Here is a 22949-nt window from a genome sequence, read left to right on the forward strand (position 1 = left end):
CACTCTTAACCTCTGAGCCATCTTTCTAGGCCTGGTAAAGTGTGTTTCTAGCATGGCTAACCTGGGTTTGATCTCCAGTACCAATACACATAGAAGGATCTGTTATCCAGACTGTAGGAAGATAATGAGTGTTAGGTTGGCCTGGGCTACACGAGAAGACTCTGTCTCAAAGAAACACAAGAAGAAAGGCTGGTGAAGCGTTATGCCTAGTATGCCTAAGGAATTAATGTTATCCACAAATAATCGAAAAGTAATTTATTATTTGCAGTTCATATTATTGATCTGTGGTTTCGAGTCATTTGATTTACCAAAGTTGTGGTGAAATAAACAGGTTGCTAGGTAATTTTTTTTTAACCTAGTGACTGATTCCACATTTCTCAAATTCCTGCTGAAAATTGATAGCAAACTGTAAATATAGTTTGGTTCTCAACTCATAGATTATGCCTGCCTTCATCTTCTAAGCTCTTTCTAAGAACCCCCTCAATCCACAGGGACCGAAACAAAACAAAAAGCCAAAACAGCAACAACTCCAGAAGCCAAAAAACCAAACCAAACCAACTAACCAATCAACCAAAAAAACCCCCGGACCTTTGAGAGCTGATGCAGGGAAGGCGGAGCCTGCACTGTCCGTCCTCCACGCTGTGTTCTTGTAGCCATGGAGAACTGATACTCTCTTCGTGACCGGCTGCCGTCTCTGTGCCTGGTTCAACTCCTGGCTAGTTCCTGGCTCAGCAGTGTGTGCCTAATAATGCATTTAGCGATCCACCAATTGTCGCCTTTCCTCTCTTGCAGGCTAACCTTGCTGCTGCAGCTGTACATCCTTGTGCCTTTTACCTCAATAAACCAACTGAAAGCTCAGGTTCTTGGATGTCTGATTCAGGAACAGGTATGGAACTTAAATTATTTTTAAAAATTTTTGGAGACACTCTGTAGGTCACATCATAGTGACTGGCTGGCTTAGCACTCACTCTGTAGACCAGGCTGGCCTCAAACATACAGAGATCTTCCTGCCTCTGCCTCCCACATGCTGGGATTAAAGACATGTGCCCTGACATGGCCTGACCTCAAATTTAAAAGAAAAAAAATTAACCTTCATTTTAGTTTATGTACATGAGTGTTTTGCTTACATCTATGACCTTGTGTCATGCCCGGGCCTGTTGTCCTGAGAAGCCAGAGGAGGGTGTTGGATCCCCTGGAACCAGAATTACAAATGTGAGCCAGCATGCGGGTGCTGGAATTAAACCTGAGACTTCAGGAAGAGCAGTAAGCGCATCAAGTCTTTTCTACAGCCCCTTGGAACTTAAAGAATTTGTTTACCCCCGGCTTGCTTGTATTGCCCACTGTGTGATGAGGAGCATGTGTGGTGTCTGGCTTCTCTGAGAGCATTGTGTGTGCCTACCCTCCAGTTGCCGTGAGGGAGTGGTAAAGCAGCGCATCTGTAATGGTTCCAGACAGCTGCATAAATCATTGACGCGCTTTTCCATTGTTCCGTGAGGAGTCAGCCCCTCTGTAAGCCATGGCCAGCTGTGCTGTCTTCCTGGCTTTATGTTGAATTTTAGCACCTTTTCCCATGTGGCATGTCCGCTTTCAGTTTGAATTAGCTTTGTTTTAGCAGAAACTGTGGAATCCAGCCACCTTTCAGTTTACACTGTTCCTACCACTTCAGAACTTCCTCTGTCTGCCACCTATTGACCTGCCTCCCTTCTGCCATTTTGTCTTCACCCTTTTAGACTGTCAGCAATATGGTAGCCAGAGGGTTCCTTCTATGCATGGAACTCGTCCACTCAAACCTCTGCTATGGTTCCCATTTCCTCAGAATAGCAGCCAGAATCTTTCTGGAGTCCTATAAGGCCCAGTAGGATGGAGCTGATTGCTTCTCCTCCTGTGCTGAGCGTCTGTCTGCTCACATCTGCCAGAGGCTCATTTGAAGACTTTGCCTTTGGCTGCCTCCTTAGTCAGATGTTTCCTGTGACAGGAGAAACTCCTAGCTGTTATTCTCTCAGTAAAACAGGCTTTGCCATCCTTTGAAAATAGTTCTTTCTCACAGAACCGTCTCTGAAAAAACAAAGCCAATGACTGATGGAGGTGCAGCCCTAGGAGGGACCAGGTGATGCCAAGACATGTGCCTTTTGAGTCTAATCTATAACCTGGTGCATAACTTTAATCTCAGCATTCTGGAGGCAGAGACAGGTGGATCTCTGAGGTCGAGGCCAGTCTGATTACAGAGTGAGTTTCAGGACAGCCAGAGCTACACAGAAAAACTCTGCCTTGATATGTGCTATTTAACTAATGATGACTTGAAGTCCTGCTCCTCCAGCCACTACCTCTGCAAGTACTGGGTTTATAGCAGTATGCTAGCATGCCTGCCTTAGGTAACTAATGCAGAACTCAGGGCTTCCTCCATGCTAGGCAAGCACTCTCTCTACATCCCTAGCCTTCCTAGTGTGTTTGTGTGTGTGGCCAAATACATGTATGTTCGTGCATGTGTGGGAACATAACTTGTTGAGGCCAGAGGTCAGCCTAGGGCATTGTTTGTTAGGCGCTGCCTACATTTTTTTCCTATTTTGAGACAGAGTCTCATTATGTAGCCCTGGCTGGCCTAGTACTCACTATAGACCAGGCTATCTTCAGATTTATGGTGACCCTTTTACCTTTTACCTTTGCCTCCTAAGTGCTGGGATTACAGACGATGGGTTACAGATGATGGATTACAGATGATATCACTATACCTAGATTTAATAGAGAACTTGAACTTTGTACACTGATTTTGTGGACATCTGTGCTTGTGAAGTGGCTTCTCTTCAAAATACATTTTTAGCTGTTAATAATTCATTTTGGTTGTTTATAATTTTTCTTTTGTTTTTTAAGACAGGGTTACTCTGTGTAGCCTTGGCTGTCCTGGACTAGCTTTGTAGACCAGGCTGAGCTCAAATTCACAGAGATCTGACTCCCTCTGACTCCCTCTGTCTCTCTGAGTGCTGGGATTAAAGGCGTGTGCAAAGTATATTTTTTACTACTTTTATTTATTTGGGAGGGATGATGACAAGGGCATAGCATGCTGTGTGTTTGGAGGTCAGAGGACCACCTGTGGTAGTCAGTTGTGTGAACCTTTCATCATGTGAGTTCCAGGGATAGAATTCAGGTCATCAGGCTTGGTAGCAAGAATCTTTAATCCGCTGAGCCCTCCCAGTGACCCATGATTGAATTGTCTGTCTAGAACACTTCCTCACTCCTGTTCTCTGTGTATACACATCAGGGTTGACTTACTGGAACTTGGAGGAAAAAGACATGTATCACTCTTTGCCTGAAACTTTGGAGAAGACATTTGTACCATCCCCTCCAGAGAGGCCTCTGAGCCAGGTAATGCATAGTACCCCCTATATGCATTGGTGCTTCTGTGTTATGATTGTAGATAGCTTTGCCATCATAGACTTTGCATTGTTGCAACTTCTGAAACGCTGGGGGAAGCAGAGGCTTGGAAGTCAGGCTCTCTTTCATATTATATCTCATATAATCTTTAAAAGGTTACTTTAAAATGGAATTAAGTTAGGCATGGTGCTACATTTCCTTAATCTTAGCATTAAGTATGATGAGACAGGTGGATCACTGTGAATTGGAGGCCAACTTGGGCTATGTAATGAGACCAAAATCAGCCAACCAACCAGGCTGGAGAGGGAGCTCAGTCAGTGCAGTGTCTGTCTTGTGGTCACATTATCCGATGTTTATCCCAGAGTCTGTGTTGAAAGGCCTGGAGTGGTGGCACGTGCTTCTCACCAAGCATAGGTGGAGCAGGTCGTCTTAAGCTGGACGCTATACTAGTGAGAGAGTCTGTCTCAGAATACAGGTGTATAGAGCAAGAGGTTGTCCTGTGGCCTTCAAATGGATAGGCACTTGTGTATCAATACACACACACACCACAGACATACACACACAGATAAACAGAACCAACTAACAGAAGTAAAAATGCTGAGGCATTGTTTTTGAAATTAACTGAAATACTTCTGTGCCTACTTTTTTTTTTTCTTTGTGTGTGTGTGTATGGTATATGTAGGTGTAGTAGGTTATTGGCAATTTCTTTCCTTTTCTTCTACACCTGATAGTGATTTTTGTCCTTTGAAAACTCCCATTGGATGCATTTGTAACATAATGATGAAACATTTAACTTACAGTACTTTAAGAAATACAAATATTTTGTTTTTTTTACTTTTTTTGGACAAGGTCTCATGTAGCCCCATCTGACCCTTAATTCACTGTGTAGCTGAGAATGACCTTGAACTCTTGATTCTTTTGCCCTTACCTCCCGAGTCTGGAATCACAGGTGTGTGCTGTCCTTTCTGGCCATCTCTCGCGTGTAGGCTTTGATCAAATTATGAGAATAGATTGGGGAAAAGGAAAGGTCTAAATAAGCAATGGCATTTGGGATGCAGCTCAGTTGTAGAGCTCTTGCATAAAGTTCTTGGATTGATCCTCAAAACCATAAAACAAACAGTCCCCCAAAATAAAACAAACACAGCAAAGAGGAAGTAAACACACACAAAAAGTTGGAGAAATAAAATACAACTTAAAAAAAAAAAGAAAAAAAATAACTGCATGTGAAAGTGAGGTAGGTGGTACAGACAGGCGAATCCCTGGAAGCCCAATGACCAGCTAGACTAGGCTGTTTGCCAGAATTGTAGCACAATGAGAGACCCTGTCTCAAACAAAATATTGATGATGCCTAAGGAATGATACCAGAGATACCAGAAGTTGCCTCTGATTTACACACAGATAGACACACACACACACACACACAAATACTGATACTGGTGAGTTCGGTATATTCGTGTGTGCCTGTAATATTAGCTAGCTGCTTGGGAGGCTACAGTAGGGAGATCACATATGCCCACGAGTTTGAGACCAGCCTAGGCAACAAAGACACCTTGTCCAGAACCCCAACAAAAAGATCCAGGGTGACTTTGTAGCCTTAGTAGGGCATAAGTTTAAAATATATGAGGGTTGGGAAGATGGCTCAGTAGGTAAAGGCACTTGTCACCAAGCCTGACAACCTGAATTCAATTTCTGGGTCCCATATTGTGGAAGGAGAACTAGCTCAAGTTGTCCTGGTGAAGGCCTGTGAATGGACACACATGTACATATAAAATGAATAAATGTGTCAATATAACAAAAAATTTAAAGATTTTCTAAATGTTTGTGTGTGGGAGGTGTTGGGGAGGATCCTGTGTAGGCCAGAAAAGATGTTTGATCTCCTGGAACTGGAATTATGGTGGTTGTGAACTGCTATGTTAGTGCTGGGAACTGAACCCAGGTCTTCTGCAAGAACAAGTGCTTTTGCCTGCTTAACTATCTTGCCAGCCTGTTTTTGTTTTATTGAGACAGGTTGTTAATGTAGTCTACACTGGCCTGGCACTCAGTATGTAGCTTAGTATGACCCTGAATCCTGATATTTCTGTCCCACTGTCCCTTGTAGCGATGGGGGTTTTTCCTCCCTGCCTTAAGCTCCCAGAATGACTCATGAGACTCAAAATATTTTACAAATACCTAGGCCATATAGCTAGGCTCTTCTCTGACTAGTTCATAACTTAGTAAACTATTTATTCTAATCTACATTCTGCCACATGGCTGGTTACCTCTGCTTAGGTACTATGCATTTGTCTTCCTCACATCTTGCAGGCTGAATTTTCCTGGGTCTAATCCTTTCTGCCTGCCGGATATGCCCCATCTTTAATTTCCTGCCTCAGATATAGGAATTAGCTTTTTATTGGCAGGTGACACAAGATATTCTTTCAACAGTCTCTGTTCTGGGGTTATAGGTATTACTCAGCTAAATCTTGGTATTTTAAAAAATATAATAGTATGGAGAAATGGCTCAGAGTACTGGCTGCTTTTCCAGGTACAATTCCCAGCACATGTATGTCACTTTGCAACTGTGTATAACACCAGTTTCATGGGACCTGATATTGTATTGTGGTCTCCATAGAGGCACCAAGGATACAGATGGTGCACAGTCATATATGCAGACAAAACACCCATACATATTTTGAGACAGGCTGTTAATGTAGCCTTCTATTAAAAAGCCCCCACACAAGAGGGTTCTCCAAGATGAGGCAGTGCTCTTAACCCCTGAGGCACATCTCTAGTCCTAAAACAGTGGTATTTTTGATTAGGAAGACTGTTAGTCAGTGTTCCATTGCTCTGAGAGAATGTGTAAAATAAGCAGTGTAAAGGACAAGCAGCTTATTTTGGCTCACGGTTTCAAGGTTTCAGTTCATTGTCACTTGGTCAAATTTGCTTTTGGGTCTGTGGTGAGGCTGAAGATTGTGATTAGAAAAGCGAAAGGCTGCTCCTCTCATGGACACCATGAGGTAAAGAAAAAGGGGAAAGGACCAGGGTTCCAGGATCTCCTTCAAGGGCATGTCCCTAGTAACTTGACTTCCTTCTGTAGGCCCACCCCTCTTCAGGGCTTCAGTGTTTCCTGATGGCATTATCAGTTGGGAACTAGGTTTCAGCACATGAGCCTTTGAAGGACAGTGAAGATCCCAACCATCTTAGGGACCACCTAGGGTTGTATTTTAGGACTGCTAACCAGTTTCCAATATCCCTTTAGTCCTTACTGCTAGGAGATAAGCAATTTTCTGTTCTGGAGGAGATATTCAGAAAGATCTTCAAAGCTGTTATTAATCTGATTAATATAATCAGTCTCAGTTTCCAATCTATATAAAATCTTTCAAAGATTATTTTTTTAAGGTGTTGATCTTGATAGTGATTTTTTTTTTTCCTTTTTCAAGATATCATTTCTCTGTTTAACCCTGGTTGTTCTAGGAGTCACTCTACATAGTCCAGGCTGGCCTCCAACTCAGAGATCTGTCTCTGAGTGCTGGGATTAAAGGCGTACACCACCTTAATTTTGTTTGAAGCTTAATGGTTTCTTTTTTGTTTGTTTCTTAATTTAATGCTATCAGTGGGATGATGTGACCATCACTTTCCTATTCTAGAGAACAAAGGGCAAGCAAGGTTTTTGAGGGGGGAACCTCACCTCTGCCTCCAACCCTAGTTATCTGTTGAATGTCAGCAGGATGCTCTTCTAAATCCTTGTGCTTAATCTGCCCTGGAGGGCTACAGCCCACATTCCTGACAGCTAGCAAGTCATCCTGAGCCCCGAGGCCTCAACTTGAAGCTTGTCAATCTTCCTTCTAGGTCCTGTCTCTCGACCCATCCATTCACATGAAGCCAAAGGAGCAGATGTCGGGGATTCAGCCCCATGGCTTTTTGAATGCTCTGGATGACAGAATATCCTTTTCACCAGACTCTGTTCTGGAACCAAGCCTGTCTAGTCACTCTGACATTGACTCATTTTCACAAGCAAGTCATAACGCTTCTCAGGTATCTGGGTTCCCCAAATATCCTTCAAGTATGAAAGCATCGCCCGTGGACACTTGGAAAAACCATGCATTCCAAAATGAAAGCAGGACCGCTTCCACGATCCCTTCACTCTACACCATCACTAGCAACGATATCTCAGTCAAAACTGTAGATGAAGAAAACACTGTCACAGTGACTTCTGCCTCAGTCAGTCAGTCCCAGCTTCCAGGTACAGCCAACCGTGTCCCAGAATGCATTTCATTGGCTTCCCTGGAAGATCCTGTGATGTTTTCTAAGTATGTATTTCAGCAACTGGCTTATACTGTTATTAGACTTATGATATCTGGTTAAATGATGAAAGTGATTTCTATTGGACCACAGTATTTTATAAAATCTAATGAACTATAACTAACGTGTTTTTCACTGTTAACTGCTTTGTTGAAGTAAAAGATAAAGATATTGATAAAGGCTGGGTATGGTGGTACATGCCTGTAATTCAGCACTTGGTAGACAGAGGCAGGTGGATTTCTGAGTTCCTGGCCAGCCAGGGCTATACAGAGAGACCTTGTCTCAAAGTTGAAAACAAAGGTGTTGACAAAGGCATCTAGTAAATGGGAGCTAATCAGAATGCTTCTATGTCTAGAGCACATGGAACATCTACTGTAATTTTTGGGATGGAAGGAGGAACAGGTTGTCCTCTGGCTACGAGAATGTGGTGTGTGTATTAACTACTTTTTTCATCACTGTGACCAAATACCTTCAGGAGGATGGGTTTATTTTGGCTCATAGTTTGGGGATCACAGTTCGTCATGGTGAGAAGGCATAGTGGCCAGGGGTCAGGCATGAGGCACCTGGTCACACCATGTCTACAATCAAGACATACAGAGAGAGCTGGGCAGATCTCTGAGTTCCTGGCCAGGCTGGTTTATGTATCGAGTTCCAGGCCAGCCAGGGCTATACAGAGAGACCTTGTCTCAAAGTCAAAAAAAAAAAAAAAAAAAGGTGTTGACAAAGGTATCTAGTAAATGGGAGCTCAGAGATCCCAGCACTCGGGAAGCAGAGGCAGGTGGATCTCTGTGGATTCAAGGCCAGCCTGGTCTATAGAGTGAGATCCAGAACAGCCAAGGCTACACAGGGAAACCCTATCTCAAAAAAAACAAAACAAAACAAAACAAAACAAAAGAACAACAACAAAAAGAAGTCCAAAGAGATGACATTGGTACTTAGTTTGCTTTCTCCTCTTTGTCCTTTTTACTTAGCCGGGGACCCCAGCCCATGGATTGGTGCCCTCACATTCAGAGTGGGTCAGTCAAACCTCCCTGGAAACACCCTTCCAGACACACCTCGGTGTCTTCTAGGTGGTTTCTGTCAAGTTGACAGTGAAGATTATCTGCCACAGGTCTACCCTTTCAGTGGACTCTGAAATACATAGCTTGAATGGTGAGGCTGTGTCCTTGTTTGTCTCATGGGGTAGAGGACGCACTGTCCTGAGAGCATCTTTCCCTCTTACCAACAGAATCAGGCAGAACCTCAAGGAAAAGCATGCACGGCACGTAGCAGATCTTCGAGCTTATTATGAATCGGAGATAAGTAGTTTGAAACAGAAACTGGAGGCAAAAGACGTTTCTGCTGTTGAAGAGTGGAAGAAGAAAAATGAAATTCTTGTAGACAGGTGAGACTACTGTGGAGCTAGCATTTCTCTAACTTGGATAGGTTTCTTCCACGAAGTATATCATGGTATGGAATGAAATGCTGTGGGAAATGTGTGCTTTGCATCTGAAAATTTACTACAAAGACATAGACCAGGACATGTCTAGAGACATGAGTGATTATTTCTAAAGATTTGAACTTACCTCGTTAATTCTCTGATACAAAGCCATGTCTTTTATGGGGATAAAATTCCAAAAAAAGTGGAGTTAGCAAATGCAGAGTAATGTCATTTGTGGAGTTCTGGAAAAAGTAAGAATCTTGGCATGTGGGCGGGTGGGATGGCTAAAGTGAACATGCTTCCCACTAAGCTGAGTGACCTGAGCTTGATCCCTGGGACTCATTTGGTGGAGGGAGACGTCCTCTGACCTGTACACTCCATGCATTCACATACACACCTGGTATAACTTCTGTGTGTGGCAGTTCTAAACTTAATTGTTATGTCGTCTGTCATGAATCGCTTCACAGGACTGCTGTTCTTTTGAGTCCACAGAGGCAGTTTTGCCACTCAGAAAGGCAGAGAAATAGAGGGGAGAATCAACTTGAACTTGCCTTAGGGACTGTTCTGCTTTGTTCTTGCATGTGGTTCTCACTGCTCTACTCCTTATAGCACTGTTTAGCATTAGAGACCAGGTGCTTCCATCTACTTAGAATTAAGTGGTATGTAAACAGATGGTGGTTCAGGTGAACAACGAGTGCCTCTTTAAAGGGGAAAAAAAGACACCCAAGACACCCCTTGAAAAGGGACTATGAAGGACCACAATATTGTCTAGTGAGTAGGTTAGTTTTCAGAATTTCATAAAAACTAAGCTTTATACTAAATAGCTACTAGTTGCTGTATTTGTTAATGTGGATGTTTGAGGGGCTAGAAAGTTGGCTTGGTGATTAAGGATACACACTGCAGCTGGACATGATAGTATGGTAGACCTTTAATCCTGGCCCTCAGGAGACAGAGGCAGGCGGATCTCTGTGAGTTCAAGGCCAGCCTGGTCTACAAAGTGAGTTCTAGGACAGCCAAGGCTACACAGAGAAACAACAACAAAAAGAGTGCATACTAGCACCAGTGTCAGGTGGCTCACAATTGTTTTAAACTCCAGCTCCATGGGAAAATGTTATGGGGAACTCACCAGAGATGAACACTGAGACACAGTGTATAGCCAATTGAAAGTCTTTATACCAGCTGCCTGGGACCACACCCAAGTGTTCATGGACCTAGGTGTGACCCTGAGTGTCTAGAACATGGGGTTTTTAAGGGCAGAGACCTTCTCCAGGCATCTTCACAGTAAGGAATTTGATGCAAGCAGTTTTAACAGAAGCTAAGATAAGCAGTTAGCTGGAGGAGGTTCCACATAAGCAGTTTTAACAAAGGCTAAGATAGGTTAGCTAGGATATCCTGACCTTTGGTTCCGAGAATAAAGTTGGCTAGTTTTTCATGGAATTTTCCATCAAGGAGATCAAATTCTAGTTAAATGTGGAAACAGTCTCAGCAAAAATAGAAGATGGAGGAACTTCAGCACTGTGTTGCCCCATCACAATTTGGTGCCCTGTTCTGGACTCTGGACACCATACATACATGTGACACACACACACACAAACACACATACCACAAACATTTCACAAAACATTCCACAAAAGAAAGATTGTAAAGTGCTTAACATAGCCAGGCATGGTGGGGCACCCACCTGTAATCGCTTCACTCAGGGAAGAAGAGGCAGGTATATCTCTGAGTTCGAGGCCAGCTGTTCTACAGAGCAACTCCAGGACAGCCAAGGCTACACAGAGAAATCCTGTCTCAAACAAACAAACAAACAAACAGAAAATAAAGAAAAATAAAATGTTTAACATAGACCTGGCATGCAATCAGTGTTAACCCATTCCTCATACTGCTTATCATTAAACACTGAGATGGGAGCTGAATTTTGTGGACCCTGTTGAGGGTTTATGATAATTTGCAAAGGATCATAAGAATCATAATTTAGGGGATGGAGAGATGACTCAGCAGTTAGTTCTCTTCCAGAAGGATCCAAGTTCAATCCTAGAACCCATATCAGGCAGCACACACTGCCTAGAACTCTAGTTCCTAGGAATCTGCTGCTTCTGGCTTCCAGTAGTACACACATGTGTGGGCGCGCGTCTGCATGTACACACACACACACACACAATTAAAGATAAGTAAATAATATTGGGGCTAGAGATGGCTCAGCTGTCATTGGTTGCTCTTCCAGAAGACCCTGGTTCAACTCCTACCACTTTCATGGCAGCTAATATCTGTCTGTAATTCCAGTCCCAAGAGATCCATTGCCCTCCCAGGCACTGCAGTACCTATGTGGTACTCAGATATTCACGTAGGCAAAATACCTATACACATAAAATCTCAAAAGAGATTAATTAAGAAGTAATATCAATACAATCTTAAAAAATTCATATTCAGGGCTGGGGAGATGGTTCAGTTGGCAAAGAACTTGCATTGTAAACATGAGGATGTGGGATGAAAAAGAACTGAGCATGATGGCACACTTGTAATTCCAGTGCCATGAAGGTGGAGACAGAAGGATCCCTAGGCTCAGTGGCCTGCCACTGTAGCCTATTTTGTGAGCTCCAGGCTAAAGAGAGACTTTCTCAGAGGAGGTGGGTGGTGTTCCTGCAGATAACAGCTGATCCCTCTAGTTTCTACATACATGTTAATATTAATAAAAAGAAGAATGCATTAATTTTGAGTGAAATAGCTCAGAAGGATGCTTTGCCCTGACTCCAAATAGTCCAGCTGTTTACATCCTTCCAGAAGTTGTAATGCTTGTATGTCCAGGCAGATTTCCCCACACTAATATCAAGCCATTTTGTACAGTTTTCTCTATTTTAAAAATACAAAATTTAATGCCAAACTGTATAACAACTATTTTAAGTATGCACTTTAGTGGCTCAAACCTGTTAACATTGTTGTGGAACCGTTGAGGACCATCTAGCTCTAGCATCATTTTCCTTTGGCAAAGCAAACTCTGAAGCCAGGCCTGGTGACCAGAGTTCCATCCCTGGAACCCACATGGTGGGAGGAGAAAAGAAGAGGTTTCTGCAAGTTGCCTTCACACACACACACACACACACACACACACACACACACTCGGGAGTTCCTGCTCCCATTGGAGGAATAGTAAAAAACAAAAGCCAATAAAGAACTGAAGCCCTGTTCTCATTAGACAGTTATCCTCTCCCCACCCCCTTTTCCCCGAACCTGGTTACCTCAGTCCTGTTTGACTTTGAATTTGAGCATTCTGCAAGTGGAATCCCAGTCTTTTATCTTTCCTTTTCTTTTTTGGTGCTGGGAATGGAAGCTGTGCTCCTGCAGGGGCGGGAAGGGCTAGGGGTGGGCCTTGTTGCTGACATACAGTGGCAGACTTATTTCACTCAGCACATCCTCAAGGCTGGGCCCTGAGAGTAAAATTCCTCTGCGCTAGGGCCAAGTAATCTTCATCACACTCAAACACCACATTTGAGTTTCTGCTGCAGGACACAGTTCTGCTCACCTTTGCACATCACTGTTGGAAATACTTCACTATCTGTTCAGATCTTAATGTTTTCAGTCTTTGTCTTGAGTGTTGATAGTTGAGCTCAAGGTCTCATGATGTGCTATAAATAAACTCCTTCCTCTTGATATTTCCTAGGAATCTTCCTGATCCTTGCTTTCTCTTGTTATTTCTGAATACTAGACTATCTGGGATATGCCTGTACAAAAGTGGCACCTGGGTGTTGGCTACCATTGGGGAATTTGCTTTATACTCTGCATTGGCAAACCGCTTAGCTTTGTTTAGTGCTCTCAAGAGAAACTGTTTTGTTTTGTTTTCTTCCTTCCTTCCTTCCTTCCTTCCTTCCTTCCTTCCTTCCTCCCTCCCTCCCTCCCTCCCTCCCTCCCTCCCTCCCTCCCTTCCTTCTTTTCTTTCTTTCTTTCTTTCTTTCTTTCTTTCTTTCTTTCTTTCTTTCTTTCTTTCTTTCTTTCTTTCTTTCAGAGTTGTTTGTGTGTGTGTGTGTGTGTGTGTGTGTGTGTGTGTGTGTAGCTCTGGCTGTCCTGGAATTCACTCTAGACCAGCTGGCCTAAAACTCAGAAATCTACCTGCTTCCGCCTCCGGAGTGTTGGGATTAAAGGGCTGAGCCACCAGTGCCTGGCTTAACTGTTTTTTCTCTAACTGATTCTAAATTTACATTTTCTAGATGTGGCCAATTGGATAGTGCATTGAACGAGGCTACTAGTCGAGTGCGAACACTTGAAAATAAGAATAATTTGCTAGAGACAGAAGTGGTAAGTACTTGTGGGGCTGGTTCTAGTGGCATAATGTTTAAAAGGTATGCACCACTTCGGTTTTGGGCTTACTGTCTGGATGTGTAACTAGGAGTGCAGAAGCCTTTTTTTTTTTTTTTTTTTTTTTTTTTTTCCCTAGACAGGGTTTCTCCATGTAGCCCTGGCTGTCCTACAACTTGCTTTGTAGACCAGGCGGCCTTGAACTCACAGAGATCCTCTGCCTCTGCCCCCTGAGTGCTGGGATTAAAGGTGTGCACCATCAAGCCAGGCAAGTGTTATTCCTTACATATTACCATTTAAGCAAAGTTTTGGTAGCAAATGTCTATTTTGTTTTATATAATGTCTCTGCTTTAATGCCTGGCCCCTTTCCGGGTTGAATTCAGCTCTTCACCAATCTAGGTCAGTGTCTAGCGACTGAGTCAGCCCAGACCTTTGTTCTTTGCTTCAGTTGGCTCAGTCTAAGTGGTAAATTCCACCACAAAGTTAGGGATTAGTATCTTTCTTGCTAATCTTTCTTTCTGTTGTTCTGTCTATAGATGGGGTCTTGCTATGTTATAACTCAGAGGGGTCTTGGACTTGTGCGTTTAAGCAGTCTTTGCAGCTCAGCCTTTCAAATCGGTTGGATTGCAGGCGCGAGGCGTCTCACCCAGCCTTAATCTTACATTTGACTTCTTGTGGCCTAGCACCTGTATGGTATTACAGAAATAACCATTGAATGAATGTTAACGTGAGATAGATTTTTAATTTTGTGTTTTCATAGAGTATGGTTTAGAAGCCCCCATCCCCAACATATTAATTTGAGCAGTATATTCTAGTCACAGTTTCAGAATTCCTCTGATATTTGGGGTTATTTTTTCTTCATTAGGTGATCCACATAGTACTGTCTATACAGGCTCTCGAATATTGTATCCTTACATAGCTGTTTTTTTGCTTCCCACCTTTGGATGTCATGGAGCTGTTCCATTAGAGTGGTCCTTTCTAGATTCTGTCCCAGGACAGAACAAAGTATCAGAGTAGCTTATTTCCACTTGTATGTTTTGGTTTGTTTCTTTATTTTAATGTCATAATTTAATAGCTAATACTGAGGCACTATTACTTACAACAGTTTATCTCTGTTTTTATTGTGTAGAATGATTTGAGAGAACGCTTCAATGCAGCCAGCAGTGCCTCCAAGATTTTGCAGGAACGAATCGAAGAAATGAGAACAAGCAGTAAAGAAAAGGATAACACCATCATTCGGCTAAAATGTCGGCTGCAGGATCTGGAAGAAGCATTTGAGAATGCCTACAAGCTCTCAGATGATAAAGATGCTAGGCTGAAACAAGAAAACAAAATGTTTCAAGATGTAAGTACCCAACTCAGGAGCTCAGGACTGTGCTGTCTCAGTCTCTCTGACAAAAGCGGCAGAAGGAGAATAGGGTTGATTTTGGCGCACAGCTCCAGAGGGATAGGACATTGTGATGGGGAAGCCATGCTGCAGGCCGGGAAGGTGTGGTGGCAGGAACAGGAGGCTACATTTCCCACACTGGAGAAGCAGAGGGTGAGCAGGAAGTTCGCCCAGGCTATATAACCTCAAGGTCCAGCCCTTGTCACTCAGGTCCTCTAGGAAGTCTCCACAACTTTCCCAAACAATATCAACAGCTTAGGGACCATGTGCTTAAACACTTGGTCTAAGCCTTAGACTCTGAGGTAACTGCTCTAATTCCAGATGCTCTCCTGAGGGAAGCGGTCACTGTCATCTTGCAGCAGGAAGTCAGCTGTAGAAGGGTGGCTGAACTCCCTCACTTTTCTGTTTCTAGTGTGTCAGCTTTTGAGCTGTCATAACATCTGTGTCTGGCAGAATGAAATGATATAAGCCAGGTTTAGAGCAGTGCTCTTTTTGAGAGAGGGTCTTGCCATGTAGCCCTGCCCTTGAACTCATGATTCCGCTGCCTCAGTCTCTTGAGTGCTATAGTTACAGCACTCCTAGGCCTGGCTATTCGTTATTGTTTTTGTGTGTTGCTGGTTCCCTCCTACTCCATTCCACTTCACAGAGAGAGTCTCAGGACCTTAATGGTGTCATTTTTGTGTGTTTGTGTGTTTGCACTGTCTGTGGTGTGAACTGCATCATGGTCCTTTAGAGCTAGTTTGAGGTGTTTTGTTTTGTTTTTTTTGAGTTGTTGGTTTCCACTCAACCCCTGAGACAGGGATTTTCTGTGTAGACCTGGCTATCATGAAACTCACTCTGTAGATCCACCTACCCCTGCCTCCCAAGTGCTGGGATTAAAGGTGTGTACCTCTACCACCTGGATCAGTTTTTTTTTTTTTACACTTTATCATGTGTGTATGTTTGGTATGTGTGAGTTTGAGCACGTGTGTGTGGAGGTCTGAGGACAACCAAGAGTTGGTTCTTCTACTATGACTTCCATAGGATTGAGTTCAAGCTTGCATATCAAAAGCTTCTATCTACCCACTGAGCTGTCTGCTCAGCCCAGGTTTGCCTTTTTTTTTTTAAGATTTATCTTTATTTTGTGTGTATGAGTGTTTTGCCTGTATGTGTGTGTGCCTGATATAGACAGAGGCTAGAAGAGGGTGTCAGATCCCCTGGAACTGTAGTAAGATGGTTGTAAGCTGCTGAGTGGGTGCAGGGTACTGAACCAGGGTCTCTGGAAGAGCAGCCAGTGTTCTAACCACTGAGCCATTGCTGTAGACCCCAGGTTTGATTTTTTTAAAAAATAATTTATTTACTTTTATTTTATGTGCACTGGTGTTTAGACTGCATGTATGTCTGTGTGAGGGTGTCAGATCTTGGAGTTACAGACAGTTGTGAGCTGCCATGTGGTTGCTGGAATTGAACTCAGGACCTCTGGAAGAACTCTTAACCTCTGAGCTATCTCTCAGCCCCTTCTTTTTACATTTCACTTTATTTGTTTTTGTTTGTGTGTGAATGTGTATGTATACATGTATGCATATGCTATGGCCTCATATGTAGAGGTCAGAGGACAACTTGTGGGTCCTGGGAACCAAACTCAGGTTGTCTTGCTTTTAGGCAAGGGCTCTCACCTGCTGTCTTGTTGGCTTTCTAAGATTTTAATACCTGGATTCTTAAGTTATGGCACTTAAATGATGTGAAATCATTTTCAGATTTTGGTAGCTGTGGGCCATGCTGCTTCTTTTGGTTTTAGACTTTACTGTCATGGAATTACGAGTGAATGGAAGCTGGGCTGATGCTGAGATCTCCAACTGCCTGTTGGAAGTAATTCACAGGCGTCAGTTGCTCTGATCAGTTTTATCATGGCTTGTGACTTCTGCCTTCCAGCACTGCTGCTGTGGGCTGCTGGGGTTTGTCACCTGTTTTGTTCCTTCCTCTGGAAACTTTGGGGTCCTGCCCCTTCTGAAATGATGCAGTTTGGTTTTGTGTTCTGTTGAGGGGACTGTTTGCTCTGGGAGTTTTCTTATTAGACAGATGTTGGATCTCAGATTGATTCTTATTTTTTAGATTTATTTATTTATTATTTATCAGTATTCTGCCTGCATGTATGCCTATACACCAGAAGAGGGCACCAGATCTCATTATAGATGGTTGTGGTTGCTGGGAACTGAACTCAGGACCTTTTGAAGAAGAGCCTGTGCTCTCAACCTCTGAGCCATCTCTCCAGCCCCCCTCAGATTGATTATCTAACTTTTAAACCCTCATTTATTTTATTTTGTTTTTTGTTTGGTTGTTTTTAAAAGAGTCTCTACTATATAGCCCTGGCTGTCCTAGAACTCACTGTATAGACTGACCTTAAACCTGCAGACATCTGCTTGCCTCTGAGTCCTGAGTGCTAGGATTAAACACATAAACTATTCTGCCCAGCATTTTCAAAGATTTCTTTGTTATGTGCATTAAGTGTTTGCCTGAGTACACACTGTGCCTCGTGTGGTGCAGTGCATGCAGTGCCGCCAGATGCCAGAAGAGGGCGCCAGACCTCTTGGGGCTGGAGTAGCAGCCACCACATTGGCACTGAGAATTGAACCTGGCCCCCCTGGAAGAACAAGCACTGCTTTTACCCGCTGAGCTAGCTCTCCAGGCCTGGGTATTTTTAAAAAGTGCTCTTAAGGCAGTGAGTCCCCTGAAATACACTGTTCCTATTCTAATGACTTTCCACCCCAGCCACGTCCATCAGTTTTTAAAATGTACTTTTATTTTCACCCCTGCCGTCTGTTCCTCTCTTTTCTTTATTATGTTTTAATGTTAGGGCCTTTTCGACATGGAAAGGTACATTAAGATTGACCTCTTCAAATTCACTAGAAAATAGCTTTGCTGGAAACAGACCTTGGGTCCTCTGGACGGGCAGCAGGTTCACCACACCATCTCTCAGAACTCTTGGTAACTCAAGTTCCAGGAGAACCAATGCCCTCTTCTAGCCTTTTCAGATATCTACATACGTGTGACACACACACATTTAAAAAGAGAAAAAAGAAGGTAACTTTGTAGCCCTGGCAGGGTGGCTGACTAGTGGGCAGCATCCTGGGAATAGATTTGTGGATAGGGCTGAGGGTTGTAGAGCTGTCTCAGCTCCTGTAGATCTGTTCTCTTGGCACATCAGCCTTAGAGATTTCTCTGCCCGAGAGAGTACCCAGGATCCAGTTTTAGGCAAAAGAGGGTAGGAAGGCTAGAGGCAGCAGCCTTCACCTAGACCCTCTTTTTACACTGTTGTGCTTTCAGTCATGCCTGGTAGCCCTGAATCGCAGGTGGTTTAGGCAGTCATCTAATGGCACAGGACATGACAGGGCCTGCAATTCCCCTGCCTTTTTCCCCCTTGCCTTTTAGACATGTTTCTATTATTTTATCAACCATTTCCATACTTTCTGCCATAGCAGTGTGTTCTGTCCACATCTTGGGCCTTTCTGGGCCTCTCAGTGTGTGAGGTCTCACTGGCCTCAAATTTACCATCCTCCTGCAGCCTTCCAAATGCTATGATTGCAGGGGTATACCACCATATGCATTTTTAAATTACTACTAGACTTTTTGGTATTGTATTTTTATTCTATAAAATAAATGTAGATGGCTGGAGAGATGGCTCAATGGTTAAGAGCACTGGCCGCTCTTCTAGAGGACCTGTGTTCAATTCCCAGCAACCACATAGCAGCTCACAACTGTCTATAACTTCAGTTCCAGAGGATCCCGCACCTTCACACAGACACACATGCAGGAAAAACACCAAAGCATATGAATAAAAAAACAAACAAACAAACAAAAACGAAGAATAAATGTAGGAAAGTATAATATGAATTTCATATAATAAAAAAATTTAAAAGACATTACAGATGTTTTACTATTATGTTGAAGGTTTGTATTGCCATTGTTTTGTTTGCTTTTAAAATTGTTTCAGACTTAAAAGTCTTTCAGACATTTTATCAAGAATCGTCCCACCCCTTTCCCAGAACCCCTGCTTCTGTGTCAGCCTTTTCTTAATGATATTGGCAGTTTGAAGGATGATGTTCCTTTGTTACTTGTTTAGTGGTACAATTCTTTGTTTTCTTTGCAGCTCTTAGGAGAGTATGAATCCCTCGGAAAAGAGCATGGGCGAGTAAAGGTAAAGGGGAGAGGGTTCTGATCTGGGTTTTATATAGGGCAAAGATACTGGCTTGTGAAGCAGAAAGCCCAGCCCTTCTTCCCATTCTCCATCTATGTCTATTTGAAACAGTCCCTGTGTTTCCCCTTCCTGTGCTGATGTCTTTATTTTCAAGTAATTGCCCTGCTTGATTGACACATTTGTGAGATCTGTTGATTTACCAAATACTATTGGATGGCTGCTGCATTTGATATGGGTTGCGATGAACCCAGGCAGAAGGATTGAAGCACTGCCCAGACTCAGATGACCATCTAATCCCTGTAAATGGAAACTTAGAATTTATCCATGTGTCTGAATTCTTAACGGAAGCTCTGCTTGGGGTTATATATCTGACTCAGTGAAGCCCCACAGTAATGCTGTAAGTGTTTCTAGCCAGTTTGTTGCTTGCAGTAGAAGATTATAGATTTGCAAGCTTAGTAAGAAGGCCTATGTAGCTACAGCTAAGACTGTGGGTTCATAAATAAACCACAGTGTCTGAAACATCATTGAAGGTTTTGTTGTGCCATTCTGCTAAGCCTTCAGTCACGTTTGTAGTGAAAATAGACCCATCTTAATGTGGGATTGCTTTTTGTTAGGCAGACATTGGGCTGCATCTGCTAGAGTTTCTGGGATAGGCCAGTGTTTATGCTATCGCTTCCCCCTTGAGTTGCCGGGATTGGCTCCACTGGTGATGCCATCCTTGCAAGTTCCATTGTAATCAACAGCTGGCTCCTGAGCCTTACATTTGCTTTATATTACACATTTGAAAGTATGTCTGCATGCTTATCTTCAGTTATGTAAATTCCTTCTCCCCTTAGGATACATTAAACACAACTGAGAACAAATTGCTTGATGCACACACTCAGATTTCTGATTTGAAAAGGTAAGTGTCCTACTAATAAAACATGCTAATTGTCCTTTGTGTTTGTATTGAGGAAAAGAAACTCTCCTGAGGACTTTTAAAGTAATTTGAGATTTGGTTTTATCCTAACCCTGGGACATGTAAATACATTACATTTTAGCTCAGGAGATTCTTAAGTGACTAGAATGTATTGGCGGTTGAGCCTCAGGTGTTTGTATTTCCCTAGACATTATGTGGGTTTTTTTTTTTTTTTTTTTTTTTTTTTTAGCATAATGAGAAGTCTGAATGGCAAATACTAGAAGGAATTGGAAGAAGCAACATAGTGTTCACTGAGTTATTCTTGCACTCCCAAAGAAAATTAAATTCTTGCTGTTTCCAGGCATTCACGTCTTTAAATGCCTGGCTTGACGACTGTTAATGATCTGACTTGTGTACCTGGGTAGCAGCAGTCATCCACAGTGATCCACATTGCAGATGGTTAGAAAGATATAAATTGGGGCTGGCACGATGGCACAGCGGTTAAGAGCACACACCACTCTCCCAGAGCACCTGCGTTCAGTCCCCGGCACCATGGGAGGTTCATCACACCTCCTGGACCACCAGCTCAGGGACCCCAGCTTCCTCTTTCAGCCTCCATACCTGCACCAGGAGCACAAGCTTACACATAGACATGTACATGCACACATTCTTAGAGCTAAGTCTTTAAGAAAAGCAATATCTAAATTGACCTCCAAGCATATCTTTATAGTTGTGTATGGATCGTATTAGGCCCTGAGGTTAGACACTCACTTCAGTCTGAAGGATTTACACAGAAAAAGACAGCAAAGCATTTCAATTTGCCACCTTCCTGACCTAGTCATTCCTTACTGCACTGGAGGAAGTACCTGTCATGTTAGAGATGTTCTTTTAGCTCTGTGAGCCTTCTTGCCAGCCCCCCTGTACACGAAATGTAAAAGAATGGAAAGGGGGCCCATTAACACTGTGTGCAAGTCTGACAATTGGAGGTTCATCCTCAGATCCCGCAAGGTGGCAGGAGAGAACTAACTCCTGAGAGTTGGCCTCTGACTTACACACACACACACACACACACACACACACGAGAGAACTAACTCCTGAGAGTTGGCCTCTGACTTACACACACACACACACACACACACACACACACACACACACACACACGAGAGAACTAACTCCTGAGAGTTGGTCTCTGACTTAAACACACGCGTGTGCACGCACCAAGAAGGAAGGCCAGGGTAATTGGAAACAGTTGGCTAGGGTAATTATCTTTTGGTGAGTAAATGGAAGGGAGCATTTATTCTGAACACGACACAAACGAGATGAATTGCCGCCTCATCCCTGGGGTGAGAGTTGCTAGGAATATTTTAGCTTTTGCCTTTTTAAAAATCAGGATGCTTTGGGCAGAGTGCAGGAAATCTTATGAAGGAAGGGGGAGATAGAAAGACCTGGGAGGGTCTGGAGCTCTACAAGGAGAACAGCAGAACCAAAGTGTCTGGGCCTAGGGGTCTTTTCTGAGACTGGTACTCCAACCAAGGACCATTCATGGAGATAACCTAGAAACCCTGCACAGAGGTAGCCCAGGTTAGCTCAGTCTCCAAATGGGCTTCCTAGTAAGGGGAATAGGGGCTGTCTCTGACATGAACTCAGTGGCTGGCTCTTTGATCACCACCTCCCCCTGATGGGGGAACAGCCTTACCAGGCCACAGTGGAAGACGATGAAAGACAGTCCTGATGAGCCCTGTTAGGCTAGGGTCAGAGGGAAGGGGAGGATGGTCCTCCACTGTCAATGGACTAGGGAAGGGGCATGGGAGGAGAAGAGGGAGGGAGGGAGGACCGGATTGGGAGGGGATGAGAGTGGGGCTACAGCTAGGATACAAAGTGAACAAATTGTAATAAATAAAAAATTATATTTAAAAAAATCAGGATGCTATTTTTTTTTCTTTTTAAATTTAACATCTGCCCTGCATACTTCATAGATTCTGCCTGTTCTCCATTTTTCCTTAGCTATAGTCTGAAGTGCTGCTTCGCATAGCCCAGTGTGCTTCCTGTCCTGCTTGCCTTCCCGGTTTTTGTTTTTTTGTTTTTTTTGTGCTTTTCAGAGTTTAATGGTACCTATGAGGGCAGCAAGCTATCAGTGCCTTTCTGAAGAGGGACAAAAATAACATGTGGTAGGTGAGCTCGTCTTTTCAGTCATGCTGCGGTGTGTTTAATTTGTTTTACTGCTTTTGACCTAGGGTGATCTCAAAACTGGAAGCTCAGGTGAAGCAAGTAGAGCATGAGAGCATGCTGAGTCTCCGTTATAGCACTAAAGCTGCCGCGAGGCCGTCCCAGGCCAGGTGAGTGACTCCACCGAGTGTTGGTGCAGTGAGGAGTGCATCTGATGAGGCCCTCTGTTAATCAGGAAGCCAGTGGCAGGGTATCCTGATTGCCTTAGATGTGCAACAAACTCACAGTCGCTAGATGTCATTCACATCCTGACGAAGAAGCAATTGGATAAGAAAAGCAGGGCCTGGTGGAGTGAGAGGATTGGACATGCGCTGTGTCCTTGATGCTTTCACCATCACTTTCCATGTGACCATAAGCATTTCTCTTACCTTTTTTTAAAGTCCTTTTTTTTTTTTCCATGTAAGCAACTTTTAAAAACCTATTTCTATTGTTTTTTATTATGTGTCTGTGTGGGTATGTGCACTTAGGTGCAGAAGCAGGTGTCTAATTCTTGGATCTGGAATTACTGGCGGCTATAAGCCTGTAAGTCACCCGACATGGGTGTTAGGAGCCCGGCCTTGAACTTGGGTTCTGCAAGAGCAGTGAGCTCTGAGTCAACTCTCCAGCCCTAGGCATTTTTAATGAGAGCTGCTTGGCTTTCCATTCCAGTATTTTTTGTGGTCTTTAAAATCCTTTTACTGAGGTAAATGTCTGTGTGTACAGTTGTGCCGTTGGTGCCTTTCCCACTTCAGTGTGGATGACAGTCAGATGTGGTGGTGCATGCTTCTAATCTCAACATTTAGAGGCAGAAGCAGCTGGATTACTATGAGTTTAAGGCTATCCTGGTCTACATAGCAAGTTCCAGGGCAGCCAGGGCTACATAGAGAGACCCTGTCTCAAAAACAAAACAAAACAATAACAGATACCA

At 43.4% G+C, this 22949-nt stretch overlaps 1 protein-coding gene across 6 annotated transcripts in view; it reads left to right on the forward strand.

The window, feature by feature from the left end:
* Mphosph9 (M-phase phosphoprotein 9) overlaps positions 1-22949 on the forward strand; it is a 66803-nt gene that overhangs the window by 18840 nt on the left and 25014 nt on the right. For all 6 annotated transcript variants that reach the window (XR_009591481.1, XM_021652756.2, XM_060382350.1 and 3 more), the window contains exons 7-15: positions 793-886; positions 3257-3360; positions 7195-7655; positions 8876-9031; positions 13270-13357; positions 14487-14702; positions 18871-18918; positions 19755-19819; positions 22051-22152. Coding sequence is in view for 5 of the 6 variants with exons in the window: in XM_021652756.2 (XP_021508431.1) it covers positions 793-886; positions 3257-3360; positions 7195-7655; positions 8876-9031; positions 13270-13357; positions 14487-14702; positions 18871-18918; positions 19755-19819; positions 22051-22152 (1334 nt within the window). In the remaining variant the exon portion in view is untranslated. The remainder of the gene's footprint in view (positions 1-792; positions 887-3256; positions 3361-7194; positions 7656-8875; positions 9032-13269; positions 13358-14486; positions 14703-18870; positions 18919-19754; positions 19820-22050; positions 22153-22949) is intronic.

Source organism: Meriones unguiculatus, chromosome 4 (assembly GCF_030254825.1).
Source record: "Meriones unguiculatus strain TT.TT164.6M chromosome 4, Bangor_MerUng_6.1, whole genome shotgun sequence".
NCBI lineage: Eukaryota > Metazoa > Chordata > Mammalia > Rodentia > Muridae > Meriones > Meriones unguiculatus.